Source organism: Cylas formicarius, unplaced genomic scaffold, assembly GCF_029955315.1.
Source record: "Cylas formicarius isolate icCylForm1 unplaced genomic scaffold, icCylForm1.1 PGA_scaffold_10__41_contigs__length_53128322, whole genome shotgun sequence".
NCBI classification, from domain to species: Eukaryota; Metazoa; Arthropoda; class Insecta; order Coleoptera; family Brentidae; genus Cylas; species Cylas formicarius.
In genome coordinates, this window is record NW_026844214.1 from 11,447,415 (window position 1) to 11,467,949 (window position 20,535).

General features: G+C 32.8%; 1 protein-coding gene across 4 annotated transcripts in view; it reads right to left on the reverse strand.

The window, feature by feature from the left end:
• The window catches only part of LOC132701014 (equilibrative nucleoside transporter 3-like), a 65,466-nt gene that overhangs the window by 17,198 nt on the left and 27,733 nt on the right, over positions 1–20,535 (reverse strand). For 2 of the 4 annotated variants that reach the window (XM_060668661.1, XM_060668635.1), the window contains exons 1-5: positions 6,324–6,434; positions 6,071–6,234; positions 2,246–2,492; positions 1,526–1,576; positions 1,230–1,473 (exon numbers count right to left, since the gene is read on the reverse strand). In XM_060668661.1, the coding sequence (XP_060524644.1) occupies positions 1,230–1,473; positions 1,526–1,576; positions 2,246–2,492; positions 6,071–6,234; positions 6,324–6,351 (734 nt within the window). In that variant the 5' untranslated portion in view covers positions 6,352–6,434. Of the gene's footprint in view, positions 1–1,229; positions 1,474–1,525; positions 1,577–2,245; positions 2,493–6,070; positions 6,235–6,323; positions 6,435–20,535 lie in introns of those variants that run through there. The other 2 variants (XM_060668644.1, XM_060668653.1) reach the window with 2 other exon arrangements.

Here is a 20,535-nt window from a genome sequence, read left to right on the forward strand (position 1 = left end):
TCAAAATTTTAATTAATTTCGTGATAACAGAAAGTAGGTAGCTAAGATATTCTTATCTTGTAAAAATAAAGTGTTTTTTGCCACTGCGCACGGAATCGTGGCAGCCAAAGTATGCAATTGAACATTGTTTATTTACTAAATAAGTAACTAAAAGTTCAGATTTTCACAAAATTATATATTTTAACATGACAACTGTTTCCACAACACCGTGTCTTTATCAAATGTAATATTTACAAACTACCTGCGACTATATATACCGAAAAATGAACGTTAATTAATGTTGTTGTGAGAATTTAAGTTCAATAAAGGAGAGGTATTTAAATCTAATTGGCCGTTAAGCAATACATTTGAATTTCTCATTTTGTTATATGCATGCCTTGCAATAAAGTTAATTTTCTACTTTTTGTGGCTGTATGTAAAATATCAAATTGTCATCAAAAATGTGTTTTTCTGTGTTTAAGTGTGCAGCATATTTATAATCTAGACTATTGTTTTTAAACGCTCTTTTATATTCATTAATGCGTTTCGTGAAAGATCTACCCGTTTCCCCAATATAAATTTTAAGACAAGATCCGCATTTCAACCTGTAGATACCTGATTTTTAAAATTTTGGACATTTCGTGTTATTGTTTTTTAATATATATTTTTTAAACATTAAAAAATAATAAAACGAAATGTCCAAAATCGCAAAAAGCAGGTGTCTACAGGTTGAAATGCGGATCTTGTCCTAAAATTTGTATTGGACAAACACGTAGATCTTTCAAAAAACGCATTAACGGACATAAAAGAGCGTTTAAAAACTATAGTCTAGATTCTAATTATGCAACACACTTAAACACAGAAAAACACATTTTTGACGACAATTTTGATATTTTACATACAGCCACAAAAAGTAGAAAATTAAATTTTTGGAAGCCATGGAGATTAACAAAATGAGACATTCGAATGTATTGCTTAATGGTGAATTAGATTTAAATACCTCTCCTTTATTGAACTTAAATTCTCACAACAACATTAATTAAGGTTTTATTGTCATTTTTCGGTATATATAATAGCAGGTAGTTTGTAAATATTACATTTGATAAACAATTGTTATGTTAAAATATATAATTTCGTAAAAATCTGAACTTTTAGTTCTTATTTATTTTGTAAATGAATTTTCATCAAGTAAAAGCCACGTCAGTTCAATTTATTTACTAATATTAATTAGAAAAATTAGCAATGCTTACCTGAAAAAACTTGAACGCGTCGCAATGATAAACATAATTTGTGCTAAAACCATTATAACCGTTCCAGTTATAAAGAAAATAAAACCACCACCCAATGCGGAAGGCGCGGCTGTGACCGATATCAATCTCAAAACTGCCGTGACTAAAGTGCCTAATCCCTGTCCCATCAAAAAAGTTTTTGTGTAATGTGGAGGAAAATATGAGGCTAAGGTGACGCATCCTATACCACCTAAACCCATAGCACCTGGAATACGCTTTTGGAGATTAAGTATCGGTGTGCTATAACTATAACTTACCGCTTATGAACACTTGACATGCCATAGTGATGATAAAAAATGAAACTTGCCCTAAAATAACGATGAATCTTCACAAACTAACCAAGACCACCGAATATAAATAGGACAAGAAAGGTGATGCTTAGCAAAGCCTTTCAATATTTTACTAAGGTTAACTTGCTCGCTGACCTTTGGTCTGAATTTTTTAAATTTTGAAGCAAAATTGTTTTAAAATATAAAGCAAACACAAAAATGTTTTTGATAGATTGGTTCTAGTCCTATTTATTTATATTTGTTACAAGGGGGATACTTTGCCCACGAGAGTGGTGAAAATGACACTGGGCATGCAAATGTTGCAGATGCCTGTGGTGACCATCATTTTCCCAAAACTTGTCAAATGAAAGCAAATAAATTCAAACCTTGAATATAGTTTGCTGTGGTGATTCGCAATGTGTTGCATTCTCTTCCTATTTCGCCATTTTAATAAAACTTTGTGATTATTCCTTACCGTCTTATATCATTGACTTTTATTTTCTTGTTCATTTCCATCTTTATTGTAAAACTTTGTTAGTAATAAATCTGAGTGGATAAAATGCTCTGTGATATTACAAAAAATTGTAGATTGTTATATTTTCGCTTTCATTGTCGAGAAATGACGATATTTGGAAAACTGGTGACCACCACATTTCGTGCAGCTTATCATTCATTCTTGCAGCCTCTATATCCCTGACCATGACTCACAATCGTCGGTGTCAATTTTCACGAATGCAGTGTGGGTGGCTAGTACCATACATATTGAACAAAGAAAAGCTATGACTCTGATTTTGGGTTTTACTTTGTGACCGATGAATACTGCAATAAAATTTGTGATGACCATTGGGTATACGACTGCAAACATTTGGAGAGAAGCGAAATTGGCTTGTAGATACGTTCGGTGATCTGGATCATCGGCGTCTAATGAGGTATTTCGGAACTTATACATCCAATACTAGAAATAAATATGACATTTATAAAAATTGATGAACTTTGACGTTGTGTTAATATAATACATATTTAAAATAAACATAATATGTCAGTGAATATTTTATGCGGATTGTAACGGCATGCAAAGCAGGTACGGATGTCTTTTATTAGCACATATATTGGATAATTAAATTTTGTTATTTTAAAATGGAATGATATATTTTGTTAAGGTCTTTAGGATTGGTTTTGTAATTGATTGATTTTTTTTAAATTTCTATACTATCATAAAGTCCTCTTTTATTACTGTTAGGTTCTGTTAGTAGGATTTTACCTTTTTGATAATTAAATGTGTGATTGGTGTTATCACAATGGGTATGAAGAGCTCTTTTTTTTGTCATAACTATGTCCGTTGATTCTATTTTTTAAATACTGGCGTGTTTGTTCTATATACACACTGTCGCAATTAAGGCACGGAATTTCATATACTATATTAGTTCTTTTTTCACCCGGAATTTTTACTTCCACTTTAGTGAAAAGATATGTTGTTTGTAAATTATAACCTTTGTGCCGTATTAAGATTTTGTGCTCCTTGAAAATGGGTTGTAGTTTTTCTGATAAACCAGGTACATATGGTAGCGATATATATTTGCTTTGAGGATTTTGATGTTGGTTTTTAATATCGTTATAATCAGATTTGTTGGCACGTTTACTAAAGATATTATTGATTAAGTTTTTGGAATAATTATTTTGCGCATTTATATATATATATATATATATATATATATATATATATATATATATATATATATATATATATATATATATATATATATATATATAAATGCGCAAAATAATTATTCCAAAAACTTAATCAATAATATCTTTAGTAAACGTGCCAACAAATCTGATTATAACGATATTAAAAACCAACATCAAAATCCTCAAAGCAAATATACATCGCTACCATATGTACCTGGTTTATCAGAAAAACTGCAACCCATTTGCAAGGAGCACAAAATCTTAATACGGCACAAAGGTTATAATTTACAAACAACATATCTTTTCACTAAAGTGGAAGTAAAAATTCCGGGTGAAAAAAGAACTAATATAGTATATGAAATTCCGTGCCTTAATTGCGACAGTGTGTATATAGAACAAACACGCCAGTATTTAAAAAATAAAACTGTTTCGTTAAATTTGTGTGTATTATGTGTGTGAGTGCCGTATACAAATCATTTTTTGTTGGACTTTTATCTTTTATCAAGGGCACTATGACAAAACCAAACGCTTTTAAAGTATAAACTTCCATATGATGCTACCTCTTCAATTTTAAGATTGTGTTTGTCTCTTTTTGACCGTATCCCTTTCTGAAGAAGGTCATAGAAGACCGAAACGTCAATATATGGACAAAAAATTTTAATCGCTTTTAATACAAAGAGCTATAACCCAAGAACCAAAAGCTAAACATAAATATAGAGAAGGTCTAAGAAAAAACAAAATATAAACTATATATATATATATATATATATATATATATATATATATATATATATATATATATATATATATATATATATATATATATATATATATAATCTCCGGTAGCTATATGGTTTCGACATATGGAAAACTGCTGTAGCATTAATTTCATATTTTAAATTTTATAAAGTAGTCATTTTTCTACACAGAAAAATGCACTACAGGAAGATGTTTACAACATGAACTTGTGCTTTAGAGGTATGTTCAGTACACTTTTTAGAAATTGTACATTATTAACCAAATAGTTGAAGTTTTCGGTATTAGCAATTGGAAGACCGCTAAAAGCGTTAGTAGTGTTAGTTGCTCTGACTGTGAGGACCATTTCATATCACTACCTTTTAGCTGGGTTACGTGGAATGACAAATTTTAATCTGATTACATTAGAAGTTATAGGATGGATTACCTGAAAAATATGACAATATGGTGCCCTTTGATTTAATATGCTTTAAGTTCTTTCTTATTGCTTCCAATTACGACTTTTTGTGGTATTTTAAGAAGTATCCACTTATTATCACTTGAAGATTATTTTTGTGGTACTTCTGAGAACTGGTGGTGCAGACGGAAGTAGATAAAAATGACATACCTAACATCACAATTGCAGAACTTTTGTTAAACAAACCATCTCATAAAGAGCTCCCAATCATATCTCTTTGATAATCAGTACTTAACGTTTTTGGCCGACAATAATAAAGCCTTTGAAACAAAAATGTTATCGCTGCTTGCGTATATTATGATAATGCATTTACTTTTATCTCGAGAACAAGGTACATTAAACCTCAAAAAACATGGAGTAACTCTACGCAAAGTTCTTTTTACAATTTATTTGACAAGGAGAACTGAATGAATGAATACCATTGCTTAATACTCGGATTCTGTTTAATTCCTTCGTATTTTATAAAATGGTCTATGTCACGCTCTAATTTATTCTTAATTTGAATTACTTGTAGGTTTAGTGTCTGTCTAAAAGCTGTCTGACAAGACGATCGGGTGTGATCAACGCAGAATTCGATCATCTTTATATGGAGTTAAATTCTTTTAAAAAAATAGTGGTGGAACCGATTATAGTAAAAAGTAAACAGAGTGATCTTAATAATTCTTGAAAGTTCAGGACAACGTTAAAAGTTAAAGTACAATTTAAATCATATCGCATGCTATACAATATAACTAAGGTCATAAATCATAAATAAGCGATCTGAAATTTAACTTTTGGGATATAATTGCTAATTGTGAACCATTGATACAAGTGAAATTTTCACCGTAATGTCCCCAAAATGGATTTTTTTTGCCAAACCAATTTACCCACCTTACACCTTCCAATTTAGGCCTCACTTTCGTTATTTTAAATACATTCTTAGAATATTATCCATGGTCAGAATTCTCTTATAAATATGAATTCAAATTATCTTCCTATTTTATTTCTGACCAAGACTTCGACAGCCACTCTAGGTTATTGTGGACCCCACAACGTGTCTTTCAAATTATCACATATAAATATAATATAATAAAATCAAACTAAATGAAATAAATATCGATATCGACCATACACATCCATAGTTTTGTAATCCGAGGTCAAATCAGCCAGATCTTTAAAATTTTATCCGAGGTCATCAAAACAATAGGATGATTGGTCGGATGAAATCCTAATCAATGCCGGTTGGTTTCAGTTGGAATTGTTGTCTTGCTTTATTTCTCAAATACCAATTAAAACTCATCGAGGGAAGATCTCTCAACAAAAATTTATCATCGACAACGAACTTCTAACGGTCTATTTAATGGTAGGTCACGTCTGAACATTGAATTCGATATTTTCCACTTTGCCGAGGACAGTAATTTCTAAAAGTATTTCCAGATCGCACTGGATTTGCTGGATAAAAACGAATTAAGCATTTAAAGATCGTTTTTTTATAAATTGAGCAAAGTGCACGAAACTGTCATAACAGCGCGTCTATTTTACCGTATTTTCGGCGACAATAGCGTCTCATTTTTGGTGTGACTACAGGTGATCCAGAGTCCTTTATTTAGTTTAGCCTAAAGCACACTAACCTAAAGGTCACAGGTACGTACCTCAGTCGCAGTCGTAAAGAACGTCATAGGTAACAAACTAACCGTCCCCAAGAGGAAAAGTACCACCTGAACGAAATAAAACCTATCCCTCGGTTCATTTTCCCACGGAAATTTATCAAATTTCTTGGCTTCTGGCGCACTGTTCTGTTTAAGCTGTCCGTTACCTATAATCAGGAAAGCTTTGAATATTCACTGCACACTAGGTGGAAATAACGAATACAACAATACATTCGTAATACTAAGATGAACATACTTTTGTCGGACTCGTTACTCGTTAACATATTTAACTGATTTAAACTGTAATTTGAATTGACCTATAATTTGTTTACTGTGGGAGTGAATTCGGTCGAAGAAACATGTTGAATAATTTTGATGTTCAATAACGAAACTATAGCGCAATCGTTTTTAAAAAATTGATTTTATCTCATTCTGATTGCCTCATAATCTGAATTACAACAGGCACTTGAAGCGGAACAATGATCCACTTAAAACTATCCTAACAGAACGTAATTATTGCTATCAACGGCACTATTGTGAATAATAAAAACATTTGCGTAAAATTTTGTCAGATTCAAATATATTTTGGTGGATTTAAAACGAGCAGCAATACAATACAGATATAAGTAGCACATATAAGAAGAATACGTCGTTACCAGAATTTTATATACCAGCTACCAGCAAAGATAAATACATTTTCTAAATATCTTAGCAAAAATTAAAAGATAAATCGACTTACCTGGAAGATGAATATTAATTTTTGCAACTTGTCCGTAGATACAACTTCACCCTGTAGTATCCGTTGATCATGTTCTTGATCACGACGTTTGAAGCAAAAAACGATTTTTTTGCGCTTTTTGTCTCCGCCGAACGCCGGCCGGCCGGGCCTCTCGAATCATTCCGTTTTGAATCAAAATCGCTTAGGGGTATCACTGGGTAAAGGGTGGGTTTGTAATTGTATCTACAGACAAGCTCGGAAAATTAAAATTAATCTTCCAGGTAAGTCGATTAATCTTTTAATTTTCCTTCGCTTGTTCTTGATACAATTACACACTGTAGATGTAGATGATATTTTGTTTTTATAACTTGATCTTATCTAACTTTAAGTGAAAAGAAATAACTGCGTCCTCCTCCTCTTTTCTTGAGTTTACTTCTCCACTTTTGAAATTTTAATCGTTGTCCTTCATTAATTACTTCTTGCGGGGATATTAAATATCTGCATCTATATTTTTATTTTTTATAATAATAAATTATGTTTGTTTGGTACAAATCACTAATTGTTTGCTATCCACTTTTTTGAAATTTTGTATTTATTACTCGATCTTATTTAACTTTGGTATTTATTAATCTAATCAATTCCATGTGACGCATTGTAAAACCAGTTAGACAAATTCTTAATGCCAAAACTACAATGACAAACAAAAAATCCTACCACACAAATAGCCCGTTGGTCGTGAATATTATACAAAATATGACAAATTTAAGTTAGACATTGCAGGCAAACGAAAGAAACCTTAGCTACCAATTTCTCTTCTACTCTTTGTAGTCAGTCTACAACCTCACGCAACGACAAAATTTGAGCGCATTTCTTATCGAATGATGTTCCCGATTTAACGAAAATATTTAATTAAAAGATTAATCAACTTAACTGGAAGATTAATATTAATTTTCCGACCTTGTCCGTAGATGCAATTACACACTGTAGTATCCGTTCATCATGTTCTTGATCACGACGTTTAAAGCAAAAAACAAGTTATTTTCGCTTTTTGTCTCCGCCGAACGCCGGCCGTCCCGGCCTCCAATCATTCCGTTTTGAATCAAAATCGCCTAGGGAGTATCACTGGGTAAAGGGAAAATTAATATTAATGTTCCAGGTAAGTCGATTAATCTTTTAATTTTCCTTTGGTTGTCCTTGATACAATTACACACTGTAGATGTTCAGAGTGAAAATTTTGCTGCAGCTGGAGCTGGAGGTGTATTTTGATAATTTGTAATAATATAAACCACACTAATAAATAATTAAACGACCCACAACGTTGTAGATATCTACACAATAATATATATAATAACAGGGCTCGATTAAAGGTGCATCATAAAATCTAAAAAAATGTATTGAAGGATGGTATCCAACCGGCTGTAGAGTGTATTACGTCAATATTGATACCTCGTCTTGAAGCAGCCGAAGTTGCTGCATAACGGCTGCTTTGGCCGGAAAAGACTTTGGTGTCAATTCCACCTAACTTTAGGACCCGTTTTAGCCTGCGACTTATGGTGTGCGAGGATGCTGCGTGAAATGGTTTCCTATGCGTTAGTAGTAAGATTCTCATAATCTTTGCGATAGCTAGAAGTTTTCTCTAAGTAGATTTTTATGTTGTGAGCTACGCACAGTTCTATCATTTTGTGAAGGTAAGGGAGTTTCAGAAACGGGTTAATTTTATTTGGAGCTGATGCTTTAACCTTGTCTGTAATTCAAATTTCTATTTTCCCGTCCACGATATATTCCCCATTTTTAGTGCCGTTAAGGTTTGTACTCTACTTGATGATGAGATTGACAATAAAAAGACTAGTTTGTACGTTAACTGTTCTAAAGTTAGAGAATCCAATGGATACCAAGTTTTTAAAACCGCCAGCACCGCATCCAGATTCCACGTAATAGCGTATTTAGGCTCTGGAGGTCTTATGTTAGCAACATCTTTTAAGAATCTGTTAATGATTTTTCTATCATCCTCGTTGGGGGAAAAGATTAAGTTCAGAACCGATCTGTAGGAGTTGGTAACAGAAGATGCCCCCCTATCCAATGCACATTTCAAAAACTCATTGTGTTTTTGATGACAATATTTTTTGAAACAACTTGAGTACTGATTGAGAGTGACTTCTGCTAGCGACTTTACCATGGTTAATATTGCCGTCTCCAGTGTACCTTTCTTCATTGGAGAGCGTCGACTAATTTCTCTGCTACCAGGGAAAGTTCCCCAGCTAGTGGGTACCTGGTTCCGAAGGGGGATAGTATTAGATTGAAATTAGGTTCGAAAAGGATGAGATTTTCAAAATAGCGTACCACGGTTGAGAAGGCGAATTCGGTACAACTACAATACCAAGCGTTTTGTCTTGAATAGATTTATCCAACCCTTGAGTAGCGCAAGGAAAAAGGTAGGAAGGCGTAAAAGTAATATTTGTTCCACCGAATAATGAAAGGGTCTACTGCCAAAGAATTTGGATTGGGAAGGCAAGAAATATACCTTTTGCATATATTGCTTATTCATGAAGCGAATAGATCTACTTCAGGAATCCCGAGTTTTTTAGTATTCGGTATTTCGGTTCGTATTCAGCATCGAGTGATAATGATCTAGACCAGCGGTCGCCAACCGGTAGCCCGAGGAGGCAATTCTGGTGGCCCTCACAACGATTTTAATTTTAAAAATACAAAATTCAAAATTCCACAAAAAAAAATACAATTGTCATTAGCTCACTGTTTATTATAAAATTAACAAAGTAGCTCAACACATTGAAAAGGTTGGCGACCACTGATCTAGACTCCTTGTCCGCTTTAATTTTTCTGTTGACGCAATGTAGCTTACAAATACCATTAAGTTTTTATGTTCGCACCATTCCCAAAGTTGTTTTATTACATCGTTTGAGTGTTGAAATTTTACGCTGCCTCCTCGATTGATACGAGATTTTGCAATGCGATTATCGGTTCTGAGCAAAATGCGAATATTAGTTTCATGTTTCGTCAATGGCTTTAAGGCATAGTAAGTTGCTTTTGTAGACAATTTAAAAAATAGAAAGCAAGAATTGAAACTAACGCTCACACAACGTATATCGATCGATATTTAAAAAGCACAACCAACGTAACTGCCCCGCCTTTGATGCGCTCACCCATAGTTTCTTACGAAACATTCTGTATTCTGTATTCGCCGCGTCGGTAAGAAATTGCACAGGGTGTCTACACTTCTATTTCCAAAAAGTTAATGTGAATTTCCGTTTTTCTTCGATCCTAGAAACCATGGGAAGTCCTGCCCCCACAAAAATCACCAACTACAGACGGAGACGCGTTTGAGAAAATTTCTAGAACGAATTTTTGCGGCTTTATGTTCTGACCTTTTCACATATTCTTTTCTCACCAAGAGAAGACTTTAGTTTATTGGGGATCTTCCTTCTGAGATTATAATTTTAAAATTATTTGTGAATTATTGATTATTTGATTCTTCCTAAATCTTTCAAGTGAGCGAAGTCATATTTGGTAGCAGGATATGAAGCTACTGTACAGTGGCATTTTCCTGTTAAATTTGCTGAAGTTCTGGGAATATATTGAGAATTTTTCCTTTTGATAACGTGTTTTTCATGTTTAAGGTGTTTAGTGGGAAACTCAAGAAGGTTATACATTGTTGTCGCTCTGAAACACTTTGGTTTTGTGTTTTTGTGTACAGAGAAGGAATTGTAAATATTTGTATATATCCTGAATATGTTGGTATTAGTTGCTTGTTCTGTCACTTGCAATTTTTGACCAATTACTGCCCCGATAGACAACTGTGTGTATGTTTGTTTGATTTTGGATGAATGAATGGGAATTTTGAATTTTCCTGTTATTTCATTTTTTGAGTGGTAAGCCATTTTTTAATATTGCACTTCAACGCAAAACTATTTCAAAATCGGCATAATCTGCTTTTGGCCTATAGTCCTTATTAGCTGTGAGTACTTCCACTTCCGAAGAAAAGGGCTTTGATAGTAAAATAATATTGAAATAAGTAAATGGATATGTAACTCGTGCTACCTGTTTGAATGGGTACGCATGTTCCCCGAGAGTGCTATTGAAATCGCCCAATTTGTTCTCTTGCATAATTAAACAATTTTGCTGACGAACCTGCAATTTATTTGTTTGATTATTTGTTTCACAAAAAATCGCTTGTAGATTAAAGACGGGTGGGCTCCCTGCTGCCTACCCGACTACCGATTTGAAGTTTTTTTTTTGGTCTATACTTGACTTTTTTAGTGCTTGGTTGTTTTTTAAAATGTTATGCAAGTCTTTTCCGAACAACTCTTCATCCGTTTTACTATTTTGGCTAATTTGGCGCGATCAGTGTATAGATATGGTAATATTTTGTGGATCCGTTGTGAACTTTAAACTTTTTTTTTGTAATTGTTTAGATCCATATCAGATAAGCAACGGAGAGAATGCTTACTTTTCTAAGAAGATCAGATACTGACTTAGGTGTACACAATCATTTTGACATTCTATAAAAGGGTAGATGTATCCCTTTGACCAAGTTCAGAACAATTAGGTCACTGATTATCGCTTCCTACGCATCTAAAAATTTACCTTGTTCAAGCAACCTATTTCCTGGTGGTAAGCTGGCTGCTTCCCTCTTCTGATTGGTGGTCTCTCCTCCCTCCTTTTTTAAAGTGGTCCTCTAGAATGGGCCCCATTTTGTTATCCCCGTTTTTGAGCCGGGGGCTCAGCGACATGACTTTCCTGTGACGAACTTACCTGATACCATAACCCTGATGGTGATTGGGCGCGAGGCGATGCTAACTGGAAACGTCCAGCCGTACTCTCTACCCGGGGTCCGGGGACCTTCCACGGAGCTGTTTAGGGTTATGAGCTAACCCACTTGAAAGGACTACTTGACCTTACTTTGTTGATATCGTCGATATAAAAGGGTAACGGGTGATTACGAGGAATATTGAAATCAAATGATTTCACTCTCCTTTGTCGATATCATCAATGTAAAGAGGTAACGAGTGTTACCGCATGCGTGGTTAGCATGATCCCGAAGAGTATTGTTGAAATTGACTGATTTCACTCTTTTTTGTTGATACCGTCAGTATGAAAAGGTACCGAGTGTTACTGCATGAGGTGGATGATAGCATGATCCCTTAGAGCATTGTTGAAATCCAGTGATTTCACTCTTCTTCGTTGATAACAACGATATAAAATGGTAACAAGCGTGGATCGTAGCGTATTGTTGAAATCGAGTGATTTCACTCTTCTGCATCAACATAAGGCCAATAATAACTAGTAATTTGAGGAATCCTAAAAAGTAAGTGCCGCTTTGTATTAGGTAAGTTATCTGATGTCTCACTAGATGAGGGCACACCCCTCGAATCGCTGGATTCCAAGCATTGCAATTTACTCTGAATTTTCTGAAGTCGTTTCAACTTCCACGTTTTCTCACTACTGGCTATTTTGCGTTTTGGCATTTTTAAGGACGCAAATTTATTTCGTCGATTTACAAGGAACACGACAGATCGGAATGATTCGCAGGCTCGGCCGGCCGGCGTTCAGCGGAGACAAAAAGCGAAAAAAAAATCATTTTTGCTTCAAACGTCGTGATCAAGAACATGAACGGATGCTGTAATTGTATCAAGGACAAGCGAAGGAAAATTTGCAGTTTTCATTATTTAATATTGCTTATATTGTGTCCGTGTGTTGCTACGCGTAGCTAGCGAATTATTTGATATTGAAAGAAAATTACAAGTTGTAAAAGGATTGAAATAGGTAGTAAAAATAATTTACGCAATTTTTTATATTCTTAGTCATACGAAAAAAATCTTTAGACAATTTGAGTGATCTAACATTTAAAACACAAAAATCAGATATCAAATTTATCGGACATTTCGAATGAATTAGACAAAAAAACAAGTATATCATAGTTGTATATTTGTATAATTAAAAAAAAACAAATTAACTAATGCATAACAAGTGCCTTTCATAACAATATTAATTCATATGTTATGACAATATAACAAATTATTTCAATTTTCCTCGTCGAATACTTTTTAATTTTATAAAATATGATGGATATTTTTTTAAAAAGTACTTGCTCTATAAAATTATAACTTTTTGTCAAATCTGGAATATGGTTCAACAAATTTTATATCTGATTGTTGTATTTCGATATTGCAACCTTTGAACGAATGACTTCATTAAACTATAGACAATTATGGGCAGTAAAATTTATAAGGCTTATCTATTATCTAATTATTATCTATTATCTAAAACGATGGGTACACAAACTTGGCTAAAAGTTACTTAAAATTATAGTTTTAAAATCCAAAACGAGGAAACAGGCTGTTCAGCTCGTAATACTAAGAATTGAAATTTAATTTGTGTGTATGTAAAAATTGAAGTTATAATAACATCTTTCAGTGAAAAACATACATTTCCTATTAAGCTGTTTTTTTCTGTAACGGGGGAGATATTATTACCACAGTCGTGGTGAGTAGTAATTTGTGGAAACAGTTGATAACAAAACAATATAAATAATAAATAATAATAGAATAATAAAACTAAAAATAAATAAATTTCGCGAAATTTTGGTTAGTGTTATAAGTGGAGAAATATACCAAATCCATATGAAATCTTACATTGAAATATCTCTTTTTTATGACGATGACGTGACTAAAGTAATAAGGAGTATATATGGACTACTGAATTGAATAAAAAATGATCTGTTTTCACTTTAGAGGGCTGTTAAATACAAACAAAAACTATAAAGTTTCTTTTAAACAATTTAGTTTAATAAGTTACATTTTGGCAGAAATTATGCCTGTTGAGTTTGTGGTCCTACGAGCGTCCTCTGTCTGTCTTCCGACTGTCCTATGCTTAGACGTACTGTCTGCCTATAAGATTTACTTTGTTTTAACTATATTATTAAAAGTGAAAAGTAATTTTGAAATACAATAGTGTTTCTCAATATGAGTTTTCAATATCGCATTTCAGGATTGCATTTTTTATATTAATTTGTTGTCAAAATAAATCTAAGTTTGTTTATATTGCCTGTTTTCAGGTTCCATGTTTATATTTTTTAAATTAGCTGTTTCAAAAAACGCCAATAGCTAAGAGCACTGGCACTTGGTGGAAAATTTTGATACACTACTGAAATCCTCATTGTGCTGATTTGAATTTATACAATTTTGCGAGTTTAAAATAGAATAAAATATCAAATTCAGATTTTTACCATTGTACTGTTTAAAAATTATGTTTTAATAACTCGTAACAAAAATTAGCGTTGTTTTTAAATTGTCTTTAATATATATATTTTTAAGAAATTGTTTGAAAAATGCGCATTTTGCTAGAGTTTCCAATTCAAATAGGTCACGTTCTACAAGAAACAACTTTGTGGCCTGATTTTACAAACCTCTTGCGATCGTATGTAAATGTAACTTGCCCTGAAAAAGGACATGCGAATCCTTTCATACTTGCCTGGCAATTTGTGACGTTATAACGCAATTTAAATGAAAGTCCCTAACTTGGCAAACGGTTCACTTGGCCGCTGGTTTTAATTTGTATTTATGTAAGCCGGACGAAATTAAAACTGCTAAATACAAATGCAGATGTAGGTATAATTGCAACCGGTTTGTAATTTGTAAAATGTTTTGTGTAATAAATTGTCAAATAAAATTGTCAGCTGTGCGCGACGTAAACTTGGCTTTAAATAGTGGCGGTCGGATTTCGTATTTTATTTTACTCAAAAGGGCATTTTAGGTGAAAGGAGTAGCCGCAATTTATGGTCGGTTAGTGCGATGATCCGCTATAAAAATTCGAGGGAAATTTATTTTACATTTATTTTGGACGGCACATGCTCATTTGTACTTTGCGTTGGACGGAATTTAATTTCAGGGCGCACGGCCGACCCTTGTTTGGGCATTACCGGAGCTGTAGTGTCAAGATACGAATTTCAAATTAGTTTCGGATAAGGTTTAATCGGAATTTAAACAGTCATTTTTTCATTATTTTGAAATAGATTAATGAACGTAAGCATAGATTATTAAAAAGAAAATCTAAAGGAAAATGAAACGGTTTAGCTCTGCCATGCAAATATTGCAGGATTTAGTGGATGGTAACGTCTACTTAATTGTATTTAACATTTTCTTTCTTTGGCAGTATTTTTCTGGATAATTCTAGAACAAATTGCTGTTTCTTATTGTACGGGGTGGTCCATTAATAAAGGACGCCGGACATATCTCAGAAACCGTTAGTCTTACAACATACAAAAAGAAATATTTATAAGGCCAAGGGAAAAAGCTGGAAATTATTTTCAAGTTAATAGAATGGCCGCTAGGGGGCGCAACCTCTACTGAAAAATAGAAAAAATGGGGTTTCTCAAGAATAATCCAAATTTACCTATGTCGAAATTACTCTTAACGTAATGTAATCTAGATAAGGAAACTGTTTTGTTTGAACTATTTTTTCTATCTCATCAAATTAAGGGTCGGGGATTTGTGGGGTCAAATATTGGTTTAGAAAAAGTTGAATAACTTTTTCAAAACATGATAGAAAGAAAAAGGAGCACCATTCAAGGAGCTTCAATGGCTGAACTACAGACTGCTTCTCTTTCTACACTTTCTGCAGCTTCGCAATGAGAATGATGGACGCCAGTTTGAACATCTGTAGTGCCATTAAGGATTTTGTTATGCGTGTAGTTGGGTTTTGTTTTGTGTTAGTATTTCGTTAAGTGTTAGGTCGGCCTTTGGTTATTGTTAGATTTTGTTTGAATCAAAATAAGTTTATACAGTTCAGGGCGTTAGAAATCATAAACCAGAGCGCACTTTAATTATTATGGAACCCAACCCAGACATCAATTTATTGAGGTATTTTCTAAATAATTCTTTCTAACCTAATTTCCTCTCAATTTTGTTTGTTTATTTTAGTGGTATCGGACTTTAACTATAAATTATCTCTAATATTGCTTCTATTGTACATACATAATAAAGAATTTTTAAATTAATTTTCAGTTTTTATCTTTGAGGGGAAAAACCATATTGCCATGCCGTTTTTTTTGCTGTGTTTTTTACTCTCCTTCATCCTAACTTAAAATATTTATACCGTGACATTTGAAATTTTCGAGAAAATCATAAAAATAGCAGTTTTTAACGTGAACTGCCTCCCACCGACTCGTAAAAGAATTAATATCGTAATATTGATAGGCTAGTCGAAGCTCCTATAAATACTCTTTCAAACTAAACTAAGTTCGTCTAAATCGGATCAGCCAAAACAAAGTTATTCAATTTTTTCTAAACCAATAGTGACTCTTCCCCTTAATTTGGCGAGACAGAAAAAAATAGTTCAGAAAAGTTTCTTTATCTAGAGTAGATTACGCTAAAACTAATTTTGATATAGGTTAATTTGGAATATTTTTTAAGAAAACCCGTTTTTTCTATTTTGCAGTAGAGGTTGCTCCCCCTAGAGGCTATTTTATGAACCTGCAAATAATTTCCAGCTTTTTGTCTTTGCCGATTTACCATTTTTCTTTCTAAGTTGTAGGACTAAGTTCCTAAATCCTAACTTTATTTTAAAATTTTATCAGTCACCCTATCTGTCATTCCTAATCTATGCTGAATGAACTGCTTTTGAGGTCAGCAATTTGACTTGTTATAAAATATTACAATTTAGTTATCTCGAAACCTGCGTGCTTTATCGAAATATCCGTTAATGATAAATAAAGTTGCCGCCCACTGGAGTAGAGGGTGGTTTGTTGCACCCTGTATATGCCAAAATCAATTTCTGAATAAAAGTTTGCGACATTGTAAGCAAAATGAGAGACATTTTACTGAGGCATATTTGATTCAATATCATTCTCTTCATGAGTTCAACCTATGATGTTAGACGAATTTATTAGAAACCACCCTGTATACATATTCTATGTTCAACTGATTCGTGACCTGTGTAAATGCTACACCATAACAGCACAAATAATATGTCCATCCATCTAAATAACTATTATTAATGAGAGAAAGAAATGTTATGATGTATGATTGACGTAAGTGTAATAGATATTATTAGAGGACAATTCATTTAACGGCCATAGTTATATGGTTAGGCCAACAGTAAAATAAATCAAGTCAGTTCGCGCTTGGTATTGAACCAAAACGATTTAGATGTGTTGCTGTAAAGGCCACGAAGTAAATGATATATAAAATGATGATGAAGTAATATTAATAGAATTTGTTTGAGTATTTCTGAAATTTGAAATTCGCTTGTCATCGAGACAACAAAATAAACATTCAGCAAGTCAATGTACGTGTTTCAAATACCAATGCCAGTACCTAGTTGGGTTTTGAGTAAAATAGTGCTGCAACCAAAAAACCAAACCAAACCAAACCAAGAAAGGCAAAGCGTTGCTTTTAGTTTCATCCTTCTTCCATATACGAGTTGTCATCTAAACCCGCGTGTCATATTTATATTAAATCCTGACATTACAAAGCAGCGAAAGTGTCAGTAGTGTTATTAATTATAACTGTCAATAAACAAATCAACGATGTAACAAAATATGCAGCGTACAACAGAATAACACGAAAAATATTTACTTGGAATCCAGTGAGCTTTTAAAATTATTTTAACAATACCTGTTTGAACTCCAACGAACAGTCTCATTTTTGGAAAATCGATCAGAAAACGCGAAGATGAAGCGAGGCAGTCTAAATAAGTTCAACAAGCCCTTTGCACCGACACAAAACCTCCAAAACGTAATAAAAAGCAAAAGAATTTATGCGTGTCAGCCGAATTGGCGGACACATTTGGGGTAAGCTTCTCATACACAGCGCCACACATGTGGCTCCCATCGCTTTCGCATTAGACCTATGGTTTAGTTTCGCAAAACTTTGCAAACAAAATATTCTTCACGCATTTGCAGAAGATTTTTTATTTTTCGTTTAAGTCCTTCGCTGCTCGAGATTGTGTTCTAAGTTTTATGAGGCAATTAAAGATAAATAGACCATTGCCAGTGGGCTACAATGGGACAATGTTGAAAAACATTGCTGCTAAGGTTATAATATAAATTGGAATTAATTATTAGTATTATATATTGTGGGTAAGTTTCATTCTCAATCACAACATTTTTTTATTGTATTTAAATTTTACCCGTGACAAATTGTTATAAAATATTCTGTCCTCTTTTAATTTCACCGTTCATTTATACTACAATTAATATAACTTAATCAAACAAACTCTCCAACGAACTTTAGCATTTTCTGATATTTCTGTAGTACGCGAAATATTTCTTAATATCGCCAAATAGGGAAGTAACTAGTCGATAGTTTCTAAGCGCGATGGGAATAGAAAATAAAAGAATTTAAAATAGTAATCAACCAGAAATTCAATGTAAACTAAAGTGAGAAAGATCTTTGTTTTTCTAAAGTTAGATAAGGATCAGTTTCAGTCAATATTGCCGTTTTGAACTTACATTGTCTAAAAACGTTTTTAACACGACGTTTTGGCCGGAAGGTCTCGCTAGCTGCTTTGTTTTGAGAGTAAAAGTAAACAGAATTGTGATGAAAATTACTGTTAAATTGGCATTAAATGGGTTATGAAATCTAACGGAGTGAGTCGTGGAATCCAAGACTTCGAAAAATAAAGTCAAATTTGAATATCCGCTATCAAAACTATGGAATATGATATTTATCATTTATCAATACATCTCCGGGAAATTCTGGAAGTGGCAGTCTCCCAATAAATTCGGGGAATACCTAACTCGGCAGGATTCAACTATTAACGAATTTGATTTAATACCAGCGAAGCGCAGCGGAGCAAGTGTTTAATAAATGAGTAACGGATGAAGTTTATTAGCATGTTGCATTCTATAGTTTTTCTACGACCATTACTTTTTGGGTACTTTTTTGTAAAACTTCAAGAATATACTGCTAAAATATGTACCAAATTCGTTTACAAATCATTAACAAACATTTTTACAGTAAACGGAAAATATACAGGGCTTCGAAAATGGAACACTATCTTCTAAATTCATTTTCGAAATCCGTGTCAAATTGCACGCATAATTCATATAACATACCTATCTGTTACTTTTTATGAGCAAAATAATAATAAACAAATTTAATTTTGTAATGAACAGATAAGTAGTACTCACTTAATTCCTACCCTCACATTTTTTCCCAAATCCAAATTAACTCATCAAAACTAACGAAATCTATCATTGCTTTCAACAGTTTGGTGCTCCCTCCTATTTTGCTCGGAAAATGCGGATATCGGAGTGGTAGAACGGGATCAATAAAAGATGCTGCAAGATCACCAGATATTATTCCACTGTTTTTTTTTTATTTGGGTGTATTTAAAATCAGAGGTGTATAAGGGAAAATCATAAAATTTAGAATTAGATACGAAATTAGGCAAATTAATGAAAATATCTCGAGGAATGATTTTAAACCAATTAGCATATTGTCAAAAAGTAGTGAGCATTTTTATCACTTAATCAAATAATTTCCTTAATATTTCTATAAATTTTCTGCTCGTTTTACTCACTGGGGATATTGTAGCAGGTTAATGTTAAATTACATTAACTCATTACATAATCGTTTAAAATTCACTATCGAAATTGAACACGATAACTCAATTAATTTTTTAGACTTAACTATTAGGAACATAAAAAACAAATTAGATTTCTCCATTTACCATAAACCACAAACAAATCCAGAAAACAGTAAACTCTATTTATCCGAAACCTAATACAGAATACGAACAATTTAAAACAATTACATACATAGGAGAACGCAATGAAAAAGTTTCAAAGCATTTGTCAAAATGTGGTTTAAAAATAGCTTTCAGATCCAACAATACCGTAGGAAAATTTTTAAAAAACAATAAAACGAAATATCCAAAATCTACTGTCTACAGGTGTCTACAGGTTGAAATGCGAATCTTGTCCTAAAATTTATATTGGACAAACATGTAGATCTTTCAAGAAACGCATTAACGAAAATAAAAGAGTGTTTAAAAACAATAGTCTATATTCTAATTACACTTAAAAACAGAAAAATACATTTTTGACTACAATTTTGATATTTTGATTATGAGACAATAAAATGTATTGCTTAACGATCAATTCGATTTAAATATCTCTCCTTTATCGAACTTAAATTCTCACATATTTTTCAGTATATATAGTAGCAGGTAGTTTGTAAATATTACATTTGATAAAGACGCAGCAATTGTCACGCGAAAATATATACTTTCGTGAAAATCTGAACTTTTGGTTCTTTTTCTTTTCATTCCTAGCTACTTTCCTGTTTATTTCAAAATTAAATTTCTGTATTTTATTCCTCTGCTCGTAAGAAGTAAGAGATGCTACATGAATTATCCATGAAACTTGACGAAGAATTCGAAAATGGATTTAAAAAAATACTGTTCTATTTTAAAAAAGGCCCTTAGTATCGACATATACTTTTTGACTCACGCTTTTTGTATTTATCGCAAAAAATGCCCAAGATAAAATTATGATGAAGTGCACGAGCATTTTTTTCTTGAAAGCCAATATTCAATCCAATTAATTTGACATCTTAAAGTGACATTTTGACTCAACGTTTGATATGTGTGAAATTGGGTACTGTAGTACATAGACTAGTACATAGACATACACTGAACCCGAATTGTGGCCTAGAGCTGAGTTGTCGTTACCCATTAGTAATAAAACAATTAAAAGGATTGTTACAGAAATCTCTGAAATTCGCAAAAA